Below are 19,951 nucleotides of genomic sequence, written 5' to 3' on the forward strand. Positions count from 1 at the left end.
GTAATTAAGATCTAATGCTCGTTTGCTGCTGCCTGTGGGACAAAGATCCCTCTGGAAGGAGCCGGTCAGTGTTCAGACTTTCCCATCGCACCACAAAGAGCTCACAAACAGAGGGAGCTCTTTCCGACCACTCCGGCGCCTAGGAAAATCGCCTGGTTTGACACAGACGCCCAGTTTCCACGTCTGCCCTGGCCTCTTGTGGCCCCAAAACGCAGGTGGGCTCCTCTGTGTCTGCACCCAGCAGCTTTGCGGAGGGCTAGCGGGTTTGAAACACCTGGGCCAAGCTGCAGGAGGGAGCTGTGGTGGGAGGGTTGGCATCGGGACCCCTGGGAAGGGGAGATGGAGGTGCTGGGCTGGACGGCCCAGCTCACCATGGCTGCCAGTAGTGCCACGGGTGACTCATGGGCGGCCCACGTAACCCCCGCCCTGTGTGCCAGCTTGCCCCGTGTCCTTGAGTCACCATCCCCAGCCTCATGGCAGGTTGTCCCCGTGTGTCACCAGCCCACGAGCCCCTTCACCGTGACACCTGCCCCAGCATGTGGCAAGTGGCCAGCAGCACCCCGAGGATGCTGCCACCAGAAAGCCCCAAAAAGCACCCGGCCGGGAACAATCTTCAGTGACCCTGGCAGCTCCATCCTCTGCCCCAAGGTACCTTCACCCCACTGGGGACATTCCCACCTGGGGGACCCAGGTGGAAACATAATCCCAAAAGTTTCCACGAGGACTGTGGTGGTCTGGGACACCGGTTGGGGTCTGGAGATGGCATTGAGCAGGTCCCCCCTGCCCGCAGTGCCCTCCTGGCCTCTATTTCTGGCTGCAGAGGGACGTACGGCACAGCGGCCAGAAGAGAAAGCAAAGCAGTTTAGTTTCATCACCCGAATCTTATAGTTTGCTTTGCGAAAAGACCGCTTTCTCACCCCAAAATTTAAAAAAAACCAAACCAAAACGACAAACAGCCGGAGTTGCCCTGTGCATCCCCTGCTCCAAACCTCCCGGTGCAGCGTGGGGAGGGCAGGGCTGCCACTCGCCGGTGGGACGGTGATGGCGGGGTGGGGTGGCGGTGTTTCAGCCTCCAGCACTGCAAAAATCCAATTGCAGCGGCACAAAGCCGGAGCGCCCCGGGGGCCGCCCCTACGCGCCCCGGCAGGAGCTGGGGCTGCTCCCAGCACCGCCTTCCAGCAGCCGGGACGCCTGGGTCCCCCCGGCCGTGGGGGAGGGGAGGGGAGGAGAAGGGGGGGAGGGGAGAGCCAGCCGGCAGCTGCTTGCGGAGCCGGAGCCCGTTTCCTGTTCGCCCTCGCCCGGCTGCAAGCAGCTCTGAGCCCCTCCCCATCTCCCCGGGCCGTGCCTCAGTTTCCCACTCTGAAAGGCTCTGGAGGTGAGTAGGGGGCGGGGATGGGTGTGAACCGCGGGGGGGGGGGGTAGGTCAGGGCACTGCTGTCCCCCACCCCCGTGTCCCTCCCCCGCTCGGATGCGGGCACGGAGGGGACGGCATCCCGCCGGCCGGTCCCCTCCGCCCGCGGAGAGCATCGCACCGGGCCCCGCCCTGCAGCGCAAACTGTGGATGGGGGGGGGTGTGACAAAGCCGAGGGGTGATTTTGGAATGCTGGGGGGAGTATGGGCGCTCAGATGCCGAGCGGGGATGCTCGGTGGTGGGGACGGCACTTTGTCTCCGGCTGCCCCCTCCCCAGAGCCTCTCCCGGGGGTCGTCCCCGTCCTAGCTGCTTTTCCCCTCCAGCCCTTGGGCTCTGCTACCCCCCGGGCAAAGGGAAAAGAGAGCAGTCGTGTCGTCGCGCCCCCCCCACCTTCACTCCATTCCCATACCACTAGTGCTCCCAGTGCTGAGTGGGACAGGGTGGGAAGAGCTTTGCTAAGTGCTTTTTCCCCATCCCGGCCCCTCCACCCGGTGCAGGGGGAGGGATGCTCCATGGGTCCCTGGTAGCAAGCCCCAGCTGGGAGTTCGGGGCTGTGCCCCATCCCAGGGCTGAGGCCAGGGGACACGTTCCTCAGCCCCTGTGGCAGGGGTGGATGAAGGCCCCAGGACATTTGGGTAACTGAACCTGGGGGCTCATCACCAGACCCCGAGACACATCTCCTGCAGGCCCTTCTGGGACAACTCAGTCTGGGGGTGAAGAAGCAGGAGGACAAAAAGGATGATGGATGCAAAGCCTGGCCTTGCGCAGAGTTCCCCTCGTGCTGAAATTTGGCTGCAAGAGGCAACTCCATCCGTGGGACTGGTGCTGGGCAGGGGGACAAAGCTGAGCAGCCAAAAAGGGGGGGCAGGTTTGCTCCCCCCAAGTGTTGTCTCTGCCTGGGGCTCCCTGGACTGTGGCCGGGCTATGGCTTGTGAATCCCCTGCAAAGGACAATGCCAAAACACCCCAGAGAAGTGCCCACTTCTGCTCCCGGCGGCTGCAGGAGCTGAGGCTGGGACCTGCAACTCCGGGGGGGGGCGTGGGGATTTTGGCATGTGCTTTCCAGAGGGGAGGTTATGCACCCTTGAAAGGGAACCCCCGTCCCTGACACCATGACACCTTGTCCCTGCAGCTGCCAGCCTCTGCCCTCAACAGTGCTGGTGGCAGGTTTGTCCCCCCTCCTTAGCCCTTCTCCCTGCAGCTCCATGCTGGAGGCTTGCTAACGGGGGGCTCAGCTGGGGTGTACCCATGGACCCACATCCCTGGCTCAAACCAGAGGAGCCAATAGGTATTTTTCCCCTGCCTCCAAGGATTAAAACCCATCCAAATTAGGGCAGGTTTACATGGGGTCGGCCAAGGTGATCTCCCTGCCTGGTTCCATGCCTGGGACGTTTCTCCTGAGCACAGTAACACCGGGAAGAGCAGCGCCTGCCGCCTTTGCCCCTTCCCAACACCGGCCTGGCTCAGCCAGTGGTCGAAAGCAGGATCTTTGGTCAAGCTGAACAGCCACAAGAAACCCTCCATCCTGCCCACCGGCCTTGGGGCCATCCCCAAAGTTGCTGGAAGGACTTTCCCTGGGGTCCAGCCCAGCTCAGCAGCCCAGCCTGGGGGTCTCCAAGCTGGATCCCACACATGTTGGGAGCCGGCGCAGCAGCAAGGCAAGAGGCTGAGCTGGAAGGGGATCTGCTGCTCCTGGAAATCCTCCCAGCTTTCATTAGCTCCATATGGAGCCATGTCCTTTCCCACCCCATTTCCACGTGCCTGGGAGACACGTGAGCTCACCAGCAGCCCAGCACCCCCCGGGGTGACTCCCCCCACCATCTCCCAAGGAGCTCCTTCTCTCTGTGCAAGGGCAGGGGGAGACTCTGACCTGCAAAGCAGGACGGGGTGTCCCTGTTCCAGGGATGCTCCACATGTGCTGGTCCTGGGTGATGTCCATGTAGGCTGCATGTCTGCAGCCACCCCAACCAGACCCTTCATGAGCTGAGTCAGGGCTGGCTGCAACCCCCCCACCTCCTCCCTCCAGTTTGCAGGAGCAGTTTTAAAGGAAGAAATGCAAAAGGCGTTCATGGGGAGAGCGGAGCCAGAGGCAGCCTGGCTCAGTCCTGTGCCCTCTTCTGCTGGCATTGGCTTTTTTGGGCTGAAAGCTGTTTATTTGCATCAAACCTGCAGGAACTACATATCTGTGGGGGTTTCTGTCCTTGCTTGCAATTGTCAGGGGGGTTCAAGCATGCCAAAGGGGATGTGGTGTGTTGGCACGAGTGTTGTTTCCGTAGGAAACTTAGTGTAACACAAGGCTTGTGTTCTTCTGCCTCCTCTGAGTCTCCCTGACAAAGCACTGGTGCTGGAAAGCTTTTCTGGGTGGTGTGCTCCCCTCAGCATCATGTCTGGTGGGAATCGAGGCCTTGAGATGTGGGGTTTTTTTTGGAGCCAGGGGCTGGTGATGCTGGAGTGGTTGCTCCCAGCCCGGACAGCTGCCTCTGCCCCATTGCCTGGGGCTGCTGCATGGTGGTGGCCTTGGCAGGCGCCAGTGCAGTAACTTGAACTCCTGGGGGAAATCTCATCGTGCCCGGGCAGCGCTGGGCACTGGAGCTCAGCTATGCAGTGCAGCTGCCTGGGCAGTCTCCTGTGGGAGGATGGATGGCTGGTGGGACAGCATGCCTGCACTCCAGTGAGGTTTGCAGCAATGCCTCAGTTTTCCCAGGCTCCTCATTCAGTCCTGCTGGCAGGGCCAAAGGGCTTGCACCACTCGGGAAGAGCAGAAATCTTTCCCCGGGTCTCACAGCCACATCATGAATGCATCAGTCGTGTCCTCTGTCCCCATGCTGCTGCTCTGGGGACTTGTGGGTGCCTGTTCCTGCTCTGTCCTGGCTGGATGCTTTACCTTTCTGCACAGAAAGGAAGAGATTAAAATGCCAAGATTTCCTGGCTGTGATACTGGGGACGGAAGGTGACCTGCAGAAGTGCTTTGCATCCTCTGCGGTTCCAGCTGGTCTTGCGAGTGCCATGCTGGTGTCAGAAGCAGCTGGAGCGAGACTGAACTTGAAACCCAGCTAGAATTCGGGCTTTCCAGTCAAAATTTAAGCTCAGGCTTAAACGCCTCCTTTCCTCTGCCCCACCAAGGGCAGCTTAGCTCGGGTGCAGTGAGTGCCCTTCCCCCTCCGGTGTCCTGCTGCGGGGCTGGCTGCTGCCTTTGGAGTGCTGTCGCGTGCCCGATGGTAACACCGAGCGGCGAGAGGGCAAAGAGCGACAGTTCAAAGGTAGAAGCGCTCCAGTTTCCTGAGCCTTTCCACCGGTTCCTTCTTGGCAGCGCCACGTCTCCACCAACTGCTTTGCCGGGCTGGGGGGGCTTTCCCAGCCCCATGGCTTGGAGGCAGCCACTGGAAAGGGGCAAAGCTTTGTGCTTTGTGCTTGGGCTGGCAATACAGAGGGTAGCATGGGACAGTGCTGGAGGGATGGTGCCAGGAGTGGGAGGCAGATGCAAGGAGCACTGGTCCCTTGAGAGATGCCAAGGGCAGGGGGTTTTTGGGGTGCCTGCGGCGGAATGCACTGCAACCCTCCTCCCACAGGTTCCCTGGCATGATGGGGCCGTTTGTATGGTGGTTTGGCTTTTTTTGGTTTCCTCACTGGTGCTTCCTCTGTGCTAATCTGCTTCCGCCCTGCTCCAGGAGTGGCAGAGGCAGGGGGCGGGGGGGGGGGGAAGTCACCCCACTCTGGTTGCAAAAGCCAGGCTGGTGGGATGGGTCCAATCCTGCTCCCTCCTGCCCCAGGGCTGGGTCTTGCTGGCTTTCAGGGCAGCTGTGGTTTGCCCCTGCGGCCAGAACCCCCTTCCCCTGCGCTCCCCCAGCGAGGCCGAGGATGAAGAGGAAGGAAGTGACATCTTTGCTCCAAAACACCTCGCTCTGCTCTTGGCCACTGCAGGTACACGCCATAGGGAGGAAGCCGCTTGCTGCCACCACAGCCCTCCCCGTCCCTTCCCCTGACGTCACCACGGCAGGGTGACACCGTGGCTCACTGGGTGCAGCACCCGGGGGAGGCTCCACCAGCTGCTGCCGGAAGGGGCCCTGATTTCAGTAGCACCATCACCCAACAACACCCCCAACTAGAAAAACCTCACGCCGAGACGCCAGGTCTGGTATCAGATGGGCTTGAGGATGGGGGTCCGGGAGGGTCCCCCCTCTACTTATCTCTGCCATCCCTTGCCAGGCTGCTGGGTGAAGCGGGATGAGTGTGCCGGCTGATGAGCCGGGCAACCCAGCCCATGCCATCTTCGAGAGGTTCCTGCATGCCAGAGAGTGCCGGGAGGTGCTGGACTGTTTTAGGGAGCTGTGCCAGCGACTGGGGCTGCAGGGTAATGGGCTGCAGCTCTACCATGGCCTCAGGGATTCTCTCAACTACTGGAGTGCCAAGGCCCTGTGGAGCAAGCTGGATAAGAAAGCCGGGCACAAGGACTACAACCAGGGCACAGCCTGTGCCAGCACCAAGGTACTGGGAACACAGGGCACGGGGTTTGGGTCCCTCCTTGCCCTGCGTCCTTGTCCCCACAGTGAGAGCATCCCTTGGAGCACCCTGGCCCCCACCCCAGGAGGATGTGAGATGTGCTGGGCGGGAGGCTGATGGGATTTAATGGGGCAGGGTATTAATTAGCATGCTCCCCTCCCCATGGGGTGATGTCACCTTGGTGCCACCCAGCCAGTGGCATCCTTCTTCCACCCAGCTGCTCCTCGCTGGGGACATCCCGTGGGGGTCTGCAAAGGAGCAGAGACACCTGCCGAACCTTTTCTGGGGGACAGGAGTGTGCTGGGGTAGGATGTCTCCTGGGGCTGTGGGACCCTATTTCTGTCCCCGTATCTCAGAGCTAATGGCTTTTGTCCCCACTGCTGGTGCCCCATCGTCCCCCCAGTCCTGTGCAGGGACTGGCAGAAGATCAAACCTGAGTCCTGGTTTTAAGCCTGTTGCTGGCGAAATCTCCCCATTCCTGGGCTGCAGCAGGCAGGAGACGTGCACACCTTATCTTGCTGAGCACTTTAATTGCTGCCATTGCCCCTTTTGAAGGCAAGGTTCAGGCAGCTGCGGAGGCAGGGAGCACCCCACAGGGCACCCTGCTTTGCAGGAAGAAGCAGTGCTTACAGCCCAGGGGAAAAGGGGAATAGCGGGGAGGGCCAGGTCCTGACCAGGGGAAGGGGGGACATGCTGCCTGTGGTGGTGCTGAGCTCCCTGGGGATTTACCTAAACCCCTGCTCTTTTGGGGGTGCCCATCACCTTCATGCCACCCGTCTCCTTCGCAGTGCCTGGTGGTGGGGGCTGGTCCCTGCGGGCTGCGGGCAGCCATCGAGCTGGCCCTGCTGGGCGCCTGCGTGGTGCTGCTGGAGAAGCGGGACTCCTTCTCCCGCAACAATGTCCTGCACCTCTGGCCCTTCACCATCCACGACCTGCGGGCGCTGGGAGCCAAGAAGTTTTATGGACGCTTCTGCACCGGCACACTGGACCATATCAGTGAGTTTTGGGGGAGGGCCAAGCTCCGCACCCTCGGGGTCCCCCCACTGTAGGGAGTCCAGGGACTGGGGGGTGCAGCCCTGAGTGTCCCCTCTCCCCCTCCCAGGTATCCGGCAGCTCCAGCTGATCCTGCTGAAGGTGGCTCTGCTCCTGGGAGTGGAGGTGCACATCAATGTGCACTTCAAGGGCCTCATCCCCCCCACAGGCAAAGCAGGCGGACAGGGTAAGGCATTGCTACAGGGTGGGTGGCATCCCCAGGACAAGGATGATGCTGCAGGTGGCCACTCTGAGCCCCTCAGTCCCTCTGCTAGCCTGGGGCATGCCTTTTTTTGGGGGGGGGATGGGGTGCAACCCTCTCCCCTGACCCTGAAGCAGGTTCCAGCTGAGACCCAGCACGCTCATGACTGTCCCTCTCCCCACAGGCGGCTGGCGGGCTGTGCTGCAGCCTGGCTCCTCTCCCCTCAGCCACTATGAGTTCGATGTCCTCATCTCAGCTGGTGGCGGCAAATTTGTCCCCGAAGGTGACAGCAGGGGGTCCCTGCACCTCTGGGACTGGTATGGGGGGCCAGGTGGGGGCTCATGCCTCTCCCTGCCCGCAGGGTTCAAACGGAAGGAGACGCGAGGGAAGCTGGCCATTGGCATCACCACCAACTTCATCAACCGCCACAGCCAGGCCGAGGTGGAGGTGGCCGAGATCAGTGGCGTGGCCCGAATCTACAACCAGAAGTTCTTCCAAAACCTCTACAACAAAACAGGTTGGTGGTCCCAGCCCCTGCGTGGGGGTGCCCAGGGGTCCCCGTCCTCCCCAGTGCAACTGGAGGCTCAGCCCTGGGATTTCCCCTCTGTGGTGGGATGCATGTCCCCGCATGGTGCCCCATTGCAGGGGACATTTGGTGGCTGAGCCCGGTGCAGGGGCTCCCCGTGGCCCCGGCTCTGCCCCATGGCTCAGCTCATCCCCTTCCCGATCACCAGGCATCGACCTGGAAAACATTGTCTACTACAAGGATGATACTCACTATTTCGTCATGACAGCCAAGAAGCAGAGCCTGCTCAAGAAGGGGGTCATCCTCCAGGTGAGGAAGGCAGGATCTGGCCCTGGGATCCCATAGTCATGGGTGGCTGAAAGCCTGGAGGGTGGGATGCAAATCATGGGTGCTGGTTTGACTGTGCACTCCTGCAATGGTGGGGGCTTCAGCAGCCATTGCCTGTGCCAGTGACCCGTGCTGTGGGAAAATCTCCTTTTGGAGATGGCCCTCCTTTTGGGGGGCCCACAGCCCCAAGTCTGGTGGCACAGCTTCACCCCAGAGCTGGCTGCACCCAGGCTGGGGGGCAAATAGCACCTCCCTCATCCCAGCCGGCTTCACCCCATCCCTGCAGGACAAAGCGGACATCGAGAGCCTCCTGTCCCCAGAGAACGTGAACCAGGATGCGCTCCTCAGCTACGCCAAAGAAGCCGCCAACTTCTCCACCAACTACCGTCTGCCCGAGCTGGAGTTTGCCCTCAATCACCGGGACCTGCCGGACGTCGACGTGTTCGACTTCACCTGCATGACACGCTCGGAGAATGCGGCGCTGGTGCGGGAGCACAATGGAGCCCGTGTGCTCCTTGGGCTGGTGGGCGACTGCTTGGTGGAGGTGAGAGTCCAGCTTGCAGCACCACCATGCGCCTCAGTTTCCCCTCTCCCTGCCAGATGCATTGGTCACAATATATTCCCCCTTCCTGAGCGCTTCTCACCCCACGTGCCCAGTGCACACCATCCCTGGAGGCAGGCTCCCCATGTCCTGGTAGCAGGATGCTTTGGTGGGGTTATCCCCTTCCCCAGCCCTCACCAGAGATCTGGGCAGGGAGGGGTTCAGGGTGGAGGAGCAGCCTAGCTCCTCCCCAGACACATCCACACCAGCATCAGCATCAGCTCAGCTGTGGGGCCAGGGAGGAGATAGCCACCCGTCCGTTCCCTGTGCGTCCCGCTGCCACTCCCCACTTTTATCCCGGGCCAAGCCCAGCAGCTTCCAACCTCCTCCCAGCTGCCCTGACCGGCCACACGTCTCCAGCCCGGTCTCTCTCTGCCTTTCCCTTTGCAGCCCTTCTGGCCGCTGGGCACTGGCGTGGCCAGGGGCTTCCTTGCCGCCTTTGATGCAGCGTGGATGGTGCGGCGGTGGGCAGCTGGGACTCCCCCACTGGAGGTGCTGGCTGAGAGGTGAGTGTCCCTGTCCTACTGGGCTAGTCCTGGACCTGGACCTAGGCAAGGATGGTGGCACTGAGCCCAGCCCTGTCCCTTGCACCCAGGGAGAGCATCTACCAGCTCCTCTCGCAGACCTCCCCCGACAACACCAACAAGAACATCAGCCAGTACAGCATCGACCCGGCCACGCGCTACCCTAACATCAACCTGCAGGCCATCAAAGCCAGCCAGGTACCCAGCCCAGGTCCCGCCACGGGGCAGCCATCCAGCCCAACCTCCCTGGCAATCAGGGTAACACCAATTTGCACGGTCCCCTCCAAAGGGTGTGGGGCTGAAGCTGCTGGTCCCCAGGGCATTTAATGCATTGCCTGTTGCAGATGCGGGTGGTTCTAGGGAGGTGTGGGGGTGTCCGGGTGTCCCCCTTGCTGGAGTCAGCTCCTTGCACTGGCTCTGTGCAGGTGGTGACCTGCCACCGGTGTGTCCCCACTGGCAGGTTCGGGACCTCTACCTCGTAGGCATGGTGGAGGTGGACCACAAGAGGAAGAGTGACAACCGGCTCAGCACTGGTAGGAACAGCTGGTCCTGCTCCGGCCCCCCCTGGCTACAGGACCCCCCATTCCTCCCGGCAGCCTGTGCCAGAGCGGCTCCTGCTTTGATTTTCCTCCCCATGCTTCTTTTCTCGAGCCCTGGCCGGTGTCCAGCTGGCCACCATGCTCCTCCCAGCAGCGGCTGCGTTTCCGTCCCGGTGGCACCAGTGGTTTCCATTCCCTCTGCCCATGGACCCTCTGGGGACACAGCCCCCCAGCTACCTTCTGTGGGGGGAGGCTGTCCCCCTTCTTTTTGCCTACACTGATGCTGAGCCTTGAAATATGCTGGCAGATGCTTTATCAACCCATTTATCGAGCCTTGGGAGGTGGTTGCATGGCAGAGGGGGTCTCATGTCACGCCCATGGGACCCCTTCCCCTCTAAAGCACTGATGTTGGGAGGGGGGAGCGGGCTGAAGTGGTTGTCCCTTGCCTCTTTGGGAGGGGGACACGTGTGCTGCCTCCCCAGCAGTCTCCGGAGACACCTACGAAGAGCTGCTGAGCTGGTGCCAGGCCAGCACGGCCGGGTATCATGGCGTGGCGGTGACCGACTTCACCACCTCCTGGACCAGTGGCTTGGCCCTCTGTGCCCTCATCCACCGCTTCCGCCCCGACCTGGTGTGAGTGCCTGGGACCCCCCGGGACCCTCCGCCCAGCAGAGCCCACCCTGATGGCACCCATGTCTCCTCGCAGGGACTTTGACTCCTTGGACCCCCAGGATCCCATCCGGACCCACCAGATGATGCTGGACATGGCGGAGCAGGAGCTGGGCATCCAGCCTGTCCTCTCCAGCACCGAGATGGCCACCATGGCAGAGCCTGACCGCTTGGGGCTCATCACCTACCTCAGCCAGTTTTATGAAGCTTTCAAGACTTCTCCAGGTGTGAGATTTTGGGGGGTTATCCTACACTGAGCCCCATCAGGGCTGGCTGGGTGCCCCACCTTCCTTTGTAGGGTGGGTCCCACCAGCGTGGCCGTGTCCCCTCTGTGCAGAAGCGGAGGAGGTCAGCAAGAAGCCACTGTCTCCCCGGGGCACGCGAGGGGCCATCCTCTTTCTCAGCAAGCTGCAGAAGAGCCGGAACCTGACACACAAGCGCGTCCAGGTGAGGGCCCTCCCCACCTAGATCCTCAAGACACCCCAAAACTGTGTCCCCCTCCCCATCCTAGCCACCTCCTTTGCATTTGCAGGACAGTGCCCAGAAGGATTCTGAGGCCAAGAGGAGCCGCAGGGACACCGAGGTAGGTCTGCCCCGGGCACCTCAGGGGATGCTCTGCTGGGGTGCAGCCATCCCGGGGAGAGAGCGGGGGGCTGATCCTCCCCTCGGGTTGCTCATAGCTGGATGCAGGGCTGGATGGAGACACTCTGGATGGTGCCTACGAGCCACCGCAAACCACCACAATGGACCCAGGGCAGGTCGGTCCTTGTGTCACCCTGGGGTGGGGGGTCCAGCTCCCGGTGGGTGTTTGGGGGGCACTGGCAGCTGGTGGGGCTGAGCCAAGGGCTGAGACCAGGGCTGCGCAAGCGAACGCCCACGGGATCCTGGCTCCTCCCTGCTTGTTTCCTGACCCAACTGGTTTTCCAGAGCCAAGACCTGCCACTCCCTTGCTGGTGCCAGCAAACTTGTCCCGAGCACCCAAACCCACCTCTGCACAAGGGGCAAAGCCTCCCTCCCCGGAGCCCCTTGGGCTGCTGGCAAAGCCCCAGGCAGGGTGGGTGCCAGCACCCTGGTGCCACCCCAACCTGTCCTCTTCCCCTGCAGCTGCCAGCCCGCGGGGAGAGCAGCGACGCCTGCTACTTCTGCGGCCGCCGCGTCTACATCCTGGAGCGAGCCAGTGCTGAGGGACGCTTCTTCCACCGTGGCTGCTTCCAGTGCCGGCAGTGCGGGGCCACCCTGCGCCTGGGCGACTACACCTTCGACGAGGAGGACGGTGAGGCGGGTTTTGGGGAGAAGGGATGCTCAGGGCAAGGCTTCTTCACCTTGCAGGTTGGCACATGAGTTTGGGTCCCCCCCCCCAGGTCATTTTTACTGCTCGCTTCACTACCCCAATCTCCCCAGCATGGACCTGCCCCAGGATGAGCCCCCGGCGCTGCCCGATGGGGTAAGTCACCATGCAATCCCATAGACGATGGGGGAAAGGCAGAAGGCAGAGGGGGATGCTTGGGCATGGCCCCATGCCGCATCACCTCTCTGCCACTGGCTCTGCCCTAGGATGCCGCTGCCACCCAGCCACCCTCGGATGCTGGGAGCCCATGTGTGTCCCCCGAGGAGGGGGCACCTGGCCTCCCACAGCCCCTGCAGGCAGCCCCACAGCCTGCAGGAGAGCCTGGGGCAGTGGAGGATGCTGCAGATGCTGGTAACATGGAGAAGCAGGAGCTGCTGGCACAGCCCTGGGGGGATGTGATGGAGGAGGAGGGTCCTGGACCTGATCCCCAAGGGACGGCAGTGGAGGGTGAGGAAAGCAGGAGCAGGAGGAAGATCATCCTCACACCCCTGGAGAAGCTCAGTCTGTCCACATTGAACCTCACCAGTGAAGCGGAGCCTGAGCCGCCGCCAAAGCCGGCTCGTCTGCGGCTCCAAGCAGCACCTGAGGTCGTCCCTGCCCCGTGGCGGGGACAAGATGTCTGGGAGGAGGAGGAAATAGCTGTGGAGGAAGGTAGGTGGCTGCAAGCTGGAGTCTCCAGCCGAGCAGGGCTGTGGGTCCCTCTGGTACCCTGCCATGCCCCATGTCTTGCTCGTGAGGCACCAGCCTGAAATGACTCTTTTCTTGGGACAGCTTTGGAGGAGAGTGACAGTGAGGAGGAGGAGGAGGAGGAGGAAGGCACAGACCTTGGCATCGTGGCAGAGTCGGTGAGAGCTTTCCCTGAGCAGCAGTGGCCTCACCAGCCGGGGTGGTGGCTGGGGCTCTTGCTGGTGTCTCCTCTCACCAAGTCATCGGCTCTGGCTCTGCCGAGGCAGGAGGTGCCCAGCGCAGGGACTGACCCCCTGCCCTTGCTACCATCCCATCGCAGTGCCTGGACCTCGGGGAAGAGGAGAAATACCCCACCTGGAAGCGCACGCTGACCCGCCGGGCCAGGGAAGCCCAGATGAAGCGGTTCTGCAAAGCCCAGGTAGCCCCATGGGGGAGATCTGGGTCCTCACCCTGATGACATGCCCTATCGCCTCCATCCTGCTGCTGGTGGCTGCGTGCCAGGAGGTGCCAGCCCACGGGCTAGTGCTGCCCTTCCCCTGCAGGCCATCCAGAGGCGGCTGGAGGAGATCGAGGTGACCTTCCGGGAGCTGGAACAGCAGGGCATCAAGCTGGAGAAGTTACTCCGGGATGAGGAGGGTAAGGCCAGGGTGGACACGACACTGTGATCCGGTGTCCAGGGGGTCTGTGCCCTGCTCATGCCCCCTCTGCTGCCCTGCAGGCACCCTGGCTGACCAGAAGACGCAGTGGATGAACCAGCTGCTGTACCTGGTCCAGAAGAAGAACAGCCTGATGTCCGAGGAGTCGGACCTCATGATCACGTAAGGCTTTGGGGAGATGCTCCCCAGGTGCTGTGGGGACTTGGCTCACCCCAGCCCCCCAAGCCCAGCACCCCCCTTTCCTCCTTGCAGAGTGCAGGAGCTGAAGCTGGAGGAGCAGCAGTGGCAGCTCGACCAGAAGCTCCGGTGCTACATGAACAAGGAGGGTGAGTGCCAGCACATGCTGGGGGGGGTTCTCTGTGCATGGTGGGGGGAGCGGGACCAGGGTTGTGGCCCACTCAGCCCTGCTCCAGCCCCCTGCTCCTGCAGAATCCCTGAAGACACCTGAGGATCGTGCAGCCGAGCAGAAGATCCTGGCGCAGCTGCTGGACGTGGTGAACAAGCGCAACGTCCTTATCCACATGCAGGAGGAGAAGCGGCTCAGCGAGCTGCAGGCCTGATCCATGCAGCCCCAGGACCTGCCGGTTCCTCCCTGGGGGGGATGAGTGGTCCACCCCCAGCCGAGCATCACCCTGAGCTGCTTCTGAAGGTAGTGATGCCTGAGCTGCTGCAGGCAGCTGCTGCGGCAAATCCAGGTCCCCGCTTGCCAAAGCCTCCTGTGGAGGGGCCAAACCTGCTGGTGGATGTCTGTATGGGGAGACACCAAGGAGCACCCCAGCTTTGGGGTGCAGAGACAGCATCCCCACGCTTGGCTGGATTGTCTTTGCCTTGTGCTTGCTTCAAAACAAGATTTGCAGGGGGCTACGAAACACAAGGGCTGCAGCAGCTCTGCCCGGGGTTTGCTACAGGAGGAAGAAGCCCCACAGGGAAGTGGGGTCTTGCCTGGCAAAGGAGGTCCCACAGCCATCACCACTTCGAGGGGATGCTGCCTGGAGGCTTGGCCATGGCATCGAAAGCATTTTGTCTGGCAGAGCCTCTTGTGCTGGAGCTGCACCGCTGCCTGCCTTGGGACAGGCTCCTGGTGGGAGAGGTGGCTCACGGTCAGCCCCATGTGCCTGGCACCAAAGGGCTTCGCTCCTTGCAGCAAGGATGTGACTGTGGCCACTACAGGCGAGTCACAGTGGAGATGCCAAATGTGGAGAGGCAGTGTCAGGACTAGCCCCTGGAAGCCACCCCAGGATGTCCTTCTCAGCTGAGGACATCCATTCTAACCCAGGATATTCATCCCATCCTGGGACGTCCATCCTAGCCTGGGACATCTATCCCAGCCTGGAATATCCATCCTAACCCAGGACATCCATCCCAGCCTGGGACATCCATCTCTTCCAGGGACACCCATCCCAGCCAGTGACATCTGGTTCTACGAGTGGGGTCAAGGGCAGACTGGGCTGATCCTGCTGCTCTGCATCATTGCTTTAGTGCGCCACCTCCACACTGTCCCCAGCCACCGCAGGAAACCAGGGTCAGAAACCTCCCTGCGAGGCCCCAGGGCCAGGGAAGGGGCTTTTTGTCCAGCAGCTGCCTGAGGGGATTGTGCCCAGGGCTGGCACTGTGTGACACTGAGGACAAGGGATGCCAGCAGCCGTGTCCTCCTTGCTCCTTTGGGGTTTCTCCTGCTTGGCAATGCCATGCTGGCCTTTGCACAAACCCCTCCAACCTTTCCAGAGTCCCCGATTGTTGCAGGGTGGCCTCCATGGCTGAATGATGCTTACAGCAGCCCTAGACATGTTGGGCACGGGAGACCCGGGTACGGGTTCCTCTGTTAGCGATACCCCTCCTGTCCCCCCCCCGCGCTCAGCCCTGCCGCTCCCTTCAGCGCCTCCCTACAGCCTCCCATCTGCCTTTCATTTGTACCAGCCCTACTACCCTGCTGCATCCCTACCTATCCCTTCCAATAAAATCTTCCCAGCCCAGTGCCAAGGGCTAAAACACCACCTTTATTTTCTATTCGAGTCAAATTTGGTTGCCAGAGCAGTCGCCAGCTTTTACCAGGAGCCGCCGAGGCCGCCCTGGGCAAGGGGAGGCTGAGCCTGTCGAGCCCCCTGGCCCATGCCAGCAGGTCCCTCTGGGTAGAAAGGTATATTAAAAGGTGTATTAAAAAAAAACAGCAATTAAAATCTGCCTCCATCGTGGTTCCTACAGGGGTGAATGCCACAAATCTGCCCCCAAAATCTTAATTTCACCCAGTGAGGCAGCTGTAAAACCTGCGCTACTGAGCCAGCCACAGCGCTGCTTGCCTAAAACCAGACGTCAACTAGAAAAAGGGACCAAAAGGGGCCAGGATGGGGCTGGGGTAACATGGTGGGACACCCATGGCCCTGGCTCAGCCATCACTGGGATGCTCCTGCAGTGCCCACAGCACCATCCGCATCTGTTCCTCAGTGCCCTGCAGCATCTTCACCTCGATGGTGTGGAAGAGGTGGAGGCTGGTGGCGAGGAGGAGGACACCGATGGCGAGGAAGGCCAGCAGGGAGAAGGAGAGCTTTGGGAAGGGCTGCCCAGCCGCCAGCCCTGCCAGCGCGCCCAGTGCAGCCACTGCCTGCAGCAGCAGCAGCAGCAGGGCCAGCACGGCCATCCTGCCCGTGGAGTAGCGCTGCCGCTGTGCTGCACGCAGCCCCACGCCCACCTCTGTCCGTGCCTCCGTCACCACGTCCGCCAGTGTCAGCTCTGCAGGGGACAGAGGCAGCTCAGCAGGGTGACACCCCCCCCGCACCCCTTTTCTCCTCATCCCCGCCACTCTGTCCTGTCCATGCACCCCTCCACAAGCAGCCCCCCCCAAAGGGCTACCCTAAGCAAGGGGAAACATCCCCAAAAATTCCATCCAATTCCATCAGTCCTTGGCACATAGGGGACCCTGGCAGCACGCCCCCACCTTACCGGCTGTGCTGAGGCTGGCACCAGCAGCCTGTCCCTGCCTCTGGATGTGCAGCGTTGCCATCACGGCCTCATGGTCCGAGAAGGGGATGTCCGTGCCTGGGGCTGTCCCCATGGTGGTCTTCAACTCCTCGCACTTCACTGTGAAGCTGGAGACAGCCTGGGCGAGGGGATGGGGAGGGTCATGCTGGTGCCTCCTCTCCCTGCCACCTGCAGCCAGTGGCCAAGGTCCCCCCATTACCTTGTAGAGGATGTAGTCAATGCGGATGCCCAGTGGGAAGGGCATCAGCTCTGTCTTGACAGTGAAGCAGTTGTTGGGGACGAGGGTGCAGCCATCCTCACAGCCCTGATAGCAAGTGTCCGGGTGGATGGGGGGCTCTTGGTGTACCCTGGGACCCCGCTCACCCCCTGTCGCTCACCTCAAAGCATGTGGCCTCAGTGAAGGCGTCCTGCAGCCCCGTCCAGCTGCGCAGCAGCCGGATACCCACATCTTCGGGGTGCATGTTCAGGTCCCCTCCCAGCAGCACCACGTCAGCTGCCTTTGACGTGTGTCTGTGGGGACAAGGACGACTAACCCCGTTCCCCGCCCTGCCCCAGCCTGGGATTACTGGGACCTCCCCAGTGCTCCCCAGCCTTACTCTTGGCTGGGATTGGTGCAACTGGGAGCTCTCTGCAGTGCAAGCCCCAGGGACAGGGGTGACCATGCACATCCTGGGGACCCGCAGTGGGGGGGGGACCCTGTAGGACACCCCACAGCCGCTCACCGGATGAACTGCGCCAGCTCCCAGGCCTGCACCAGGCGGTGGGGCAGGTAGGCATCCTTCTCCCGGCAGTACTCGGCGTGCAGCTGGCAACAGGGGAGGGCAAAGCGGCCGTGACCTCCATGCCAGTGCCTGCCCCACTCCTAGGCTCCCTGCAAACCCACCCAGCCCCTCTACACAGTCCCTTTGGGGTCAGCTTGGGATGCTCACACCGCTGCACAGCCAGGCTGTGGGTCACTGTGCCTCACCCGAGCAATATTTCATTAAATCAGTGCATAGTCCCGTGAGAGACAGTGCAGAGCAGTGATTAAAGTAAGGGCACAGCGAAGGAGGGGTATGGCCACTCATCCCCCTCCTCCCCATCATCCCCCCCACGCCAGGTCCGTCCCTGTGGCACTCACATGGGTGACATAGACATTGAAGACGATCCCAGAGATCTCAGTGATGACGAGGCCAACGGACTTGCCACAGAACCAGTCCCCATGCTGGAGCTGCCAGAAGGGCAGAGGAGCGGGTCAGGACTGGTATGGCTCCATGGGGCCAGGCACTGCAGTGCCGTGTCGTCCCCCCCGCTCACCATGTAGGGGTACCCATTCAGTGAGTACTGGTAGAGGAGGGTGTCCAGGATGGGGAACCTGGAGAAGACGCAGAGGCCGCTGCCGATCACCCCGCTGCAGGAGGGGAAAAGCACAGTGAGGAAGTGCAGACCCCCTTCTATGCTGCCCCCAGCCCTGAGCCAAGGGGGCTCCCCAGACACCTGGGTCCCAGTGTGCTCCCATAAGCATGCCACTCTCCAGGCATGGGGTCTCCCACGGTCACAGAGGTGACCTACAGCACCCGCACCAGTCTCTCCACATGGCAAACACCAAGGACGTGGCACAGCCCTGCCACCACCCCATGGACAGCCCTGGGGGGGGGAGGGGCTGGCCCAGCCCCTCTCACCTGCGGAAGTAATGGGAGAAGGGGTAGCAGCCTCCCAGCTTCACCTTCAGGTTGCTGTAGTCCTGCTCACTCCACACCTGGAGAACAGCAGGACGGGCTGAGAACAGGCACCCTCATCTCATGGGCTGAGAATGGGCACACTCGTCTCACGGGTCACAGGCTGAGAACGAGTGCGTTCTGCTCACAGGCTGCCCTCACCTCCTGGAGAAGCACCAGGTCAAAGCGCTCCCGGCGCAGCATGTCCCCAATGAGCTGGACACGCTCCTGCCGCCGCTTGCTCAGATAGCGGATGGCCCTGCCGAAGAGGGGGGGAAATGGGGTGATGTGGGCTGTCGGGGCACGCCGGAACCCAAAACAGGGGAGAGAGGGCTCCGCTACTGGTATGGGCAGGATGCAGACCGGGGGAGATGGGAGGGGAGGGAGAGAGGGCCATGCAGGGACACGGGAACAAGAGGAATGTGCAGAGAGGCTGTCTGGGGACAGCTTTTGCTGCCTGCAGAATTGAGGCAGCTCATCCCTGGTTGGGGTGCAAACGGGAAGCCCTTTTTTGGAGGAGCAGGTGCAGAGGGGATGGGGGGAACTACGCAGCCAAGCGCCTCGTGACCCTCTGGGGCTTGGACAATGGTGTGACCCCAAAACAAAGGGGACACAAAGGTGACCCCAAGGGGGGGGCCCTCTCCCCATGCAGGTATCCCTGTCTCAACCTGTGCAGCTCAGTGCGGCCCCAGTGGACTCTGGACTCACCAGCAGTTAAGGTCAAAGATGCGGAGTTGCAGGGTGGGATGTCCCTCCATCGCTCACCAGGTGGGCTTTGCAGGGGCTGGGGGGCAAGACCCGGCAGATGGGTTCCTGTGGGGAGCCGGTTGGGGTGACAGCGCTGGGGAGCTGGTGCACGGTGCAGGGTAGAGCTGGGGAGCCCAGCTGCCACGGTGGAGGGGCCGAGCCAAGGCAAAGGCCAGGAGGGAGGAGCACTCAGGGTGCTCCGGTGTGGCCCACATCATCCTCTCCTCTCCCACCCACAAGGCCCATCCCTGAACCCCAGCTTGCCCCCAAACAGGGATCCATATGCCCAAATCACATGAGTGCTCCATCCCATGAATGGGGACACTGGTGGGACAGGGATGGGGTACAGGGCTCAAACCCTTTGTCTGTCAGCAAGTCGTGTTCCTGGATGAACTTAAACCCCCGTTTCAAAGCAGTGCTGCGAGGCATGTGCATGGGACACCCCACCACCCACTTCCCCTCTTGGGAAGCCCACGGATCCTTCTGAAGACCCCAAACTCCGGAGGACCCAGCAGCTCCCGGAGCAGCCCCAGCGCTGTCTGCGGGGCAGCTCTGCCAGCCCCGCTGCTCCCCCGCCTCTCTCCCGGGGAGACTGTCCATTTTAGAAGTGCAAAAGAGCAGACCCAGGGGTCCAGGATGCCGGGGACGGGCAGCCGGGCTCTGCCTGCCCCAGTGGGATTACCGAGCGGCTCATCCCGTCCTTGCGCCCTGCTAATACCGGCGTCTCCTACCGGGGCTGAGCCCTCCCGGGTCCCTCCCCCCACCCCGCTGGCAGTGCTTCCCTTCTCCCCAGCTTCCCGAGGGACCAGGCGGGCAGCGGGGAGCGCAGAGGGGCGCGGAGCTGGGACGGGAGCGCGGAGCAACAGGCGGAACCGGGAGAGGGAGCGCGGAGCAACAGGCGGAACCGGGAGAGGGAGCGGAGCAACAGGCGGAGCGGGGGGGGGGGGGGGGGCAGGGCGCGGAGCGGGGCACGGAGCGATCGGCGGGGACCGCGGCGGGGCGCGGAGCGGAGCGGGAGCAGACCTGGTGCGGGCCGGGAGCGGCGCGGGACCACGGGACTACACGTCCCGGCAAGCAGCGCTGCGGAGCGGAAGGGGAAAGGGAAAGGGAAAGGGAAAGGGAAGGGAATGGAAGGGGTCGGGGCGGCCCCGGGAGGCGGTGCCCGGCACGGGCGGGAACGGGCCGGGTGCGGAGGAGGATCAAGGGAGACGGGGATGGGCTGCGATGGGGAAATGCTTGGGGGAAATGGTGGGGCGCGATAGGGAGGGGACGAGTGTAATGGGGTGCGTTGGCAGGCGGGGCGAGGTGGCCCTGGGCGCGTGCACGGTGGGGGATACCGGGGATAAGGGTGGCTTTGCACAGCTCTTCCCCTTCTCTCTCCCTCTCTCCTCTCTCTCTCGCACACACACACACACTCGCCCCTTCCCTCCATCTCCTCGGAGGCCCCTGGGATCCTCCCTGATGTCCCATTTGTGCCGGGACATCCTCTCCCAGTCGCCTTAGGAGCAT

At 62.4% G+C, this 19,951-nt stretch overlaps 2 protein-coding genes across 8 annotated transcripts; one reads left to right on the forward strand and one right to left on the reverse strand.

Moving 5' to 3' along the window:
• The first annotated feature begins 1,250 nt into the window (after positions 1 to 1,250).
• MICAL1 (microtubule associated monooxygenase, calponin and LIM domain containing 1) lies at positions 1,251 to 15,021 on the forward strand. Of its 5 annotated transcripts, none has more exons than XM_054803812.1 (26): positions 1,251 to 1,375; positions 5,333 to 5,541; positions 5,618 to 5,896; positions 6,700 to 6,907; positions 7,014 to 7,130; positions 7,330 to 7,428; positions 7,507 to 7,662; positions 7,880 to 7,980; positions 8,285 to 8,542; positions 8,990 to 9,105; positions 9,195 to 9,321; positions 9,584 to 9,656; positions 10,145 to 10,295; positions 10,369 to 10,556; positions 10,669 to 10,778; positions 10,864 to 10,914; positions 11,012 to 11,089; positions 11,436 to 11,604; positions 11,693 to 11,775; positions 11,886 to 12,330; positions 12,451 to 12,524; positions 12,686 to 12,784; positions 12,909 to 13,002; positions 13,085 to 13,184; positions 13,275 to 13,348; positions 13,452 to 15,021. In XM_054803812.1, exons 3-26 carry the CDS (start codon positions 5,636 to 5,638, stop codon positions 13,580 to 13,582), a joined length of 3,363 nt encoding a protein of 1,120 aa, XP_054659787.1. In that variant the 5' UTR covers positions 1,251 to 1,375; positions 5,333 to 5,541; positions 5,618 to 5,635; the 3' UTR covers positions 13,583 to 15,021. The 5 variants fall into 5 exon arrangements, with proteins under 5 accessions (XP_054659787.1, XP_054659788.1, XP_054659789.1 ...); XM_054803813.1 differs by lacking the exon at positions 5,333 to 5,541 and adding an exon at positions 5,205 to 5,332 and having other exon boundaries at positions 1,285 to 1,375; XM_054803814.1 differs by lacking the exon at positions 1,251 to 1,375 and having other exon boundaries at positions 5,291 to 5,541; positions 10,148 to 10,295.
• On the reverse strand, positions 15,000 to 19,537 carry SMPD2 (sphingomyelin phosphodiesterase 2). 3 transcript variants are annotated; one of them, XM_054803827.1, is made up of 11 exons: positions 19,466 to 19,537; positions 18,404 to 18,508; positions 17,858 to 17,954; positions 17,660 to 17,736; positions 17,295 to 17,388; positions 17,119 to 17,208; positions 16,721 to 16,803; positions 16,376 to 16,508; positions 16,198 to 16,302; positions 15,960 to 16,116; positions 15,000 to 15,749 (listed from the first exon to the last, which is right to left on the reverse strand). In XM_054803827.1, the coding sequence occupies exons 2-11, from the start codon at positions 18,451 to 18,453 to the stop codon at positions 15,406 to 15,408; spliced, it is 1,230 nt and encodes a 409-aa protein (XP_054659802.1). In that variant the 5' UTR covers positions 18,454 to 18,508; positions 19,466 to 19,537; the 3' UTR covers positions 15,000 to 15,405. The 3 variants fall into 3 exon arrangements, with proteins under 3 accessions (XP_054659802.1, XP_054659803.1, XP_054659805.1); XM_054803828.1 differs by having other exon boundaries at positions 18,404 to 18,479; positions 19,466 to 19,525; XM_054803830.1 differs by lacking the exons at positions 17,660 to 17,736; positions 17,858 to 17,954.
• Between the last annotated feature and the right edge of the window lie 414 nt (positions 19,538 to 19,951).

The sequence above is a fragment of the Grus americana genome, chromosome 25 (genome assembly GCF_028858705.1).
Source record: "Grus americana isolate bGruAme1 chromosome 25, bGruAme1.mat, whole genome shotgun sequence".
NCBI lineage: Eukaryota > Metazoa > Chordata > Aves > Gruiformes > Gruidae > Grus > Grus americana.

Bases quoted from the DNA above. Each gene is read 5' to 3' on its own strand.
- MICAL1 (XM_054803812.1), top strand. From the start codon at position 5,636: ATGAGTGTGCCGGCTGATGAGCCGGGCAACCCAGCCCATGCCATCTTC. The intron at 10,296-10,368 runs GTGAGTGCCTGG...GTCTCCTCGCAG, and splicing joins CGCTTCCGCCCCGACCTGGT to GGACTTTGACTCCTTGGACC. The intron at 13,185-13,274 runs GTAAGGCTTTGG...TCCTCCTTGCAG, and splicing joins GAGTCGGACCTCATGATCAC to AGTGCAGGAGCTGAAGCTGG.
- SMPD2 (XM_054803827.1), bottom strand. From the start codon at position 18,453: ATGGAGGGACATCCCACCCTGCAACTCCGCATCTTTGACCTTAACTGC. The intron at 17,955-18,403 runs GTGAGTCCAGAG...CCTCTTCGGCAG, and splicing joins ATCTTTGACCTTAACTGCTG to GGCCATCCGCTATCTGAGCA. The intron at 17,737-17,857 runs GTGAGGGCAGCC...GCTGTTCTCCAG, and splicing joins ACCTGGTGCTTCTCCAGGAG to GTGTGGAGTGAGCAGGACTA.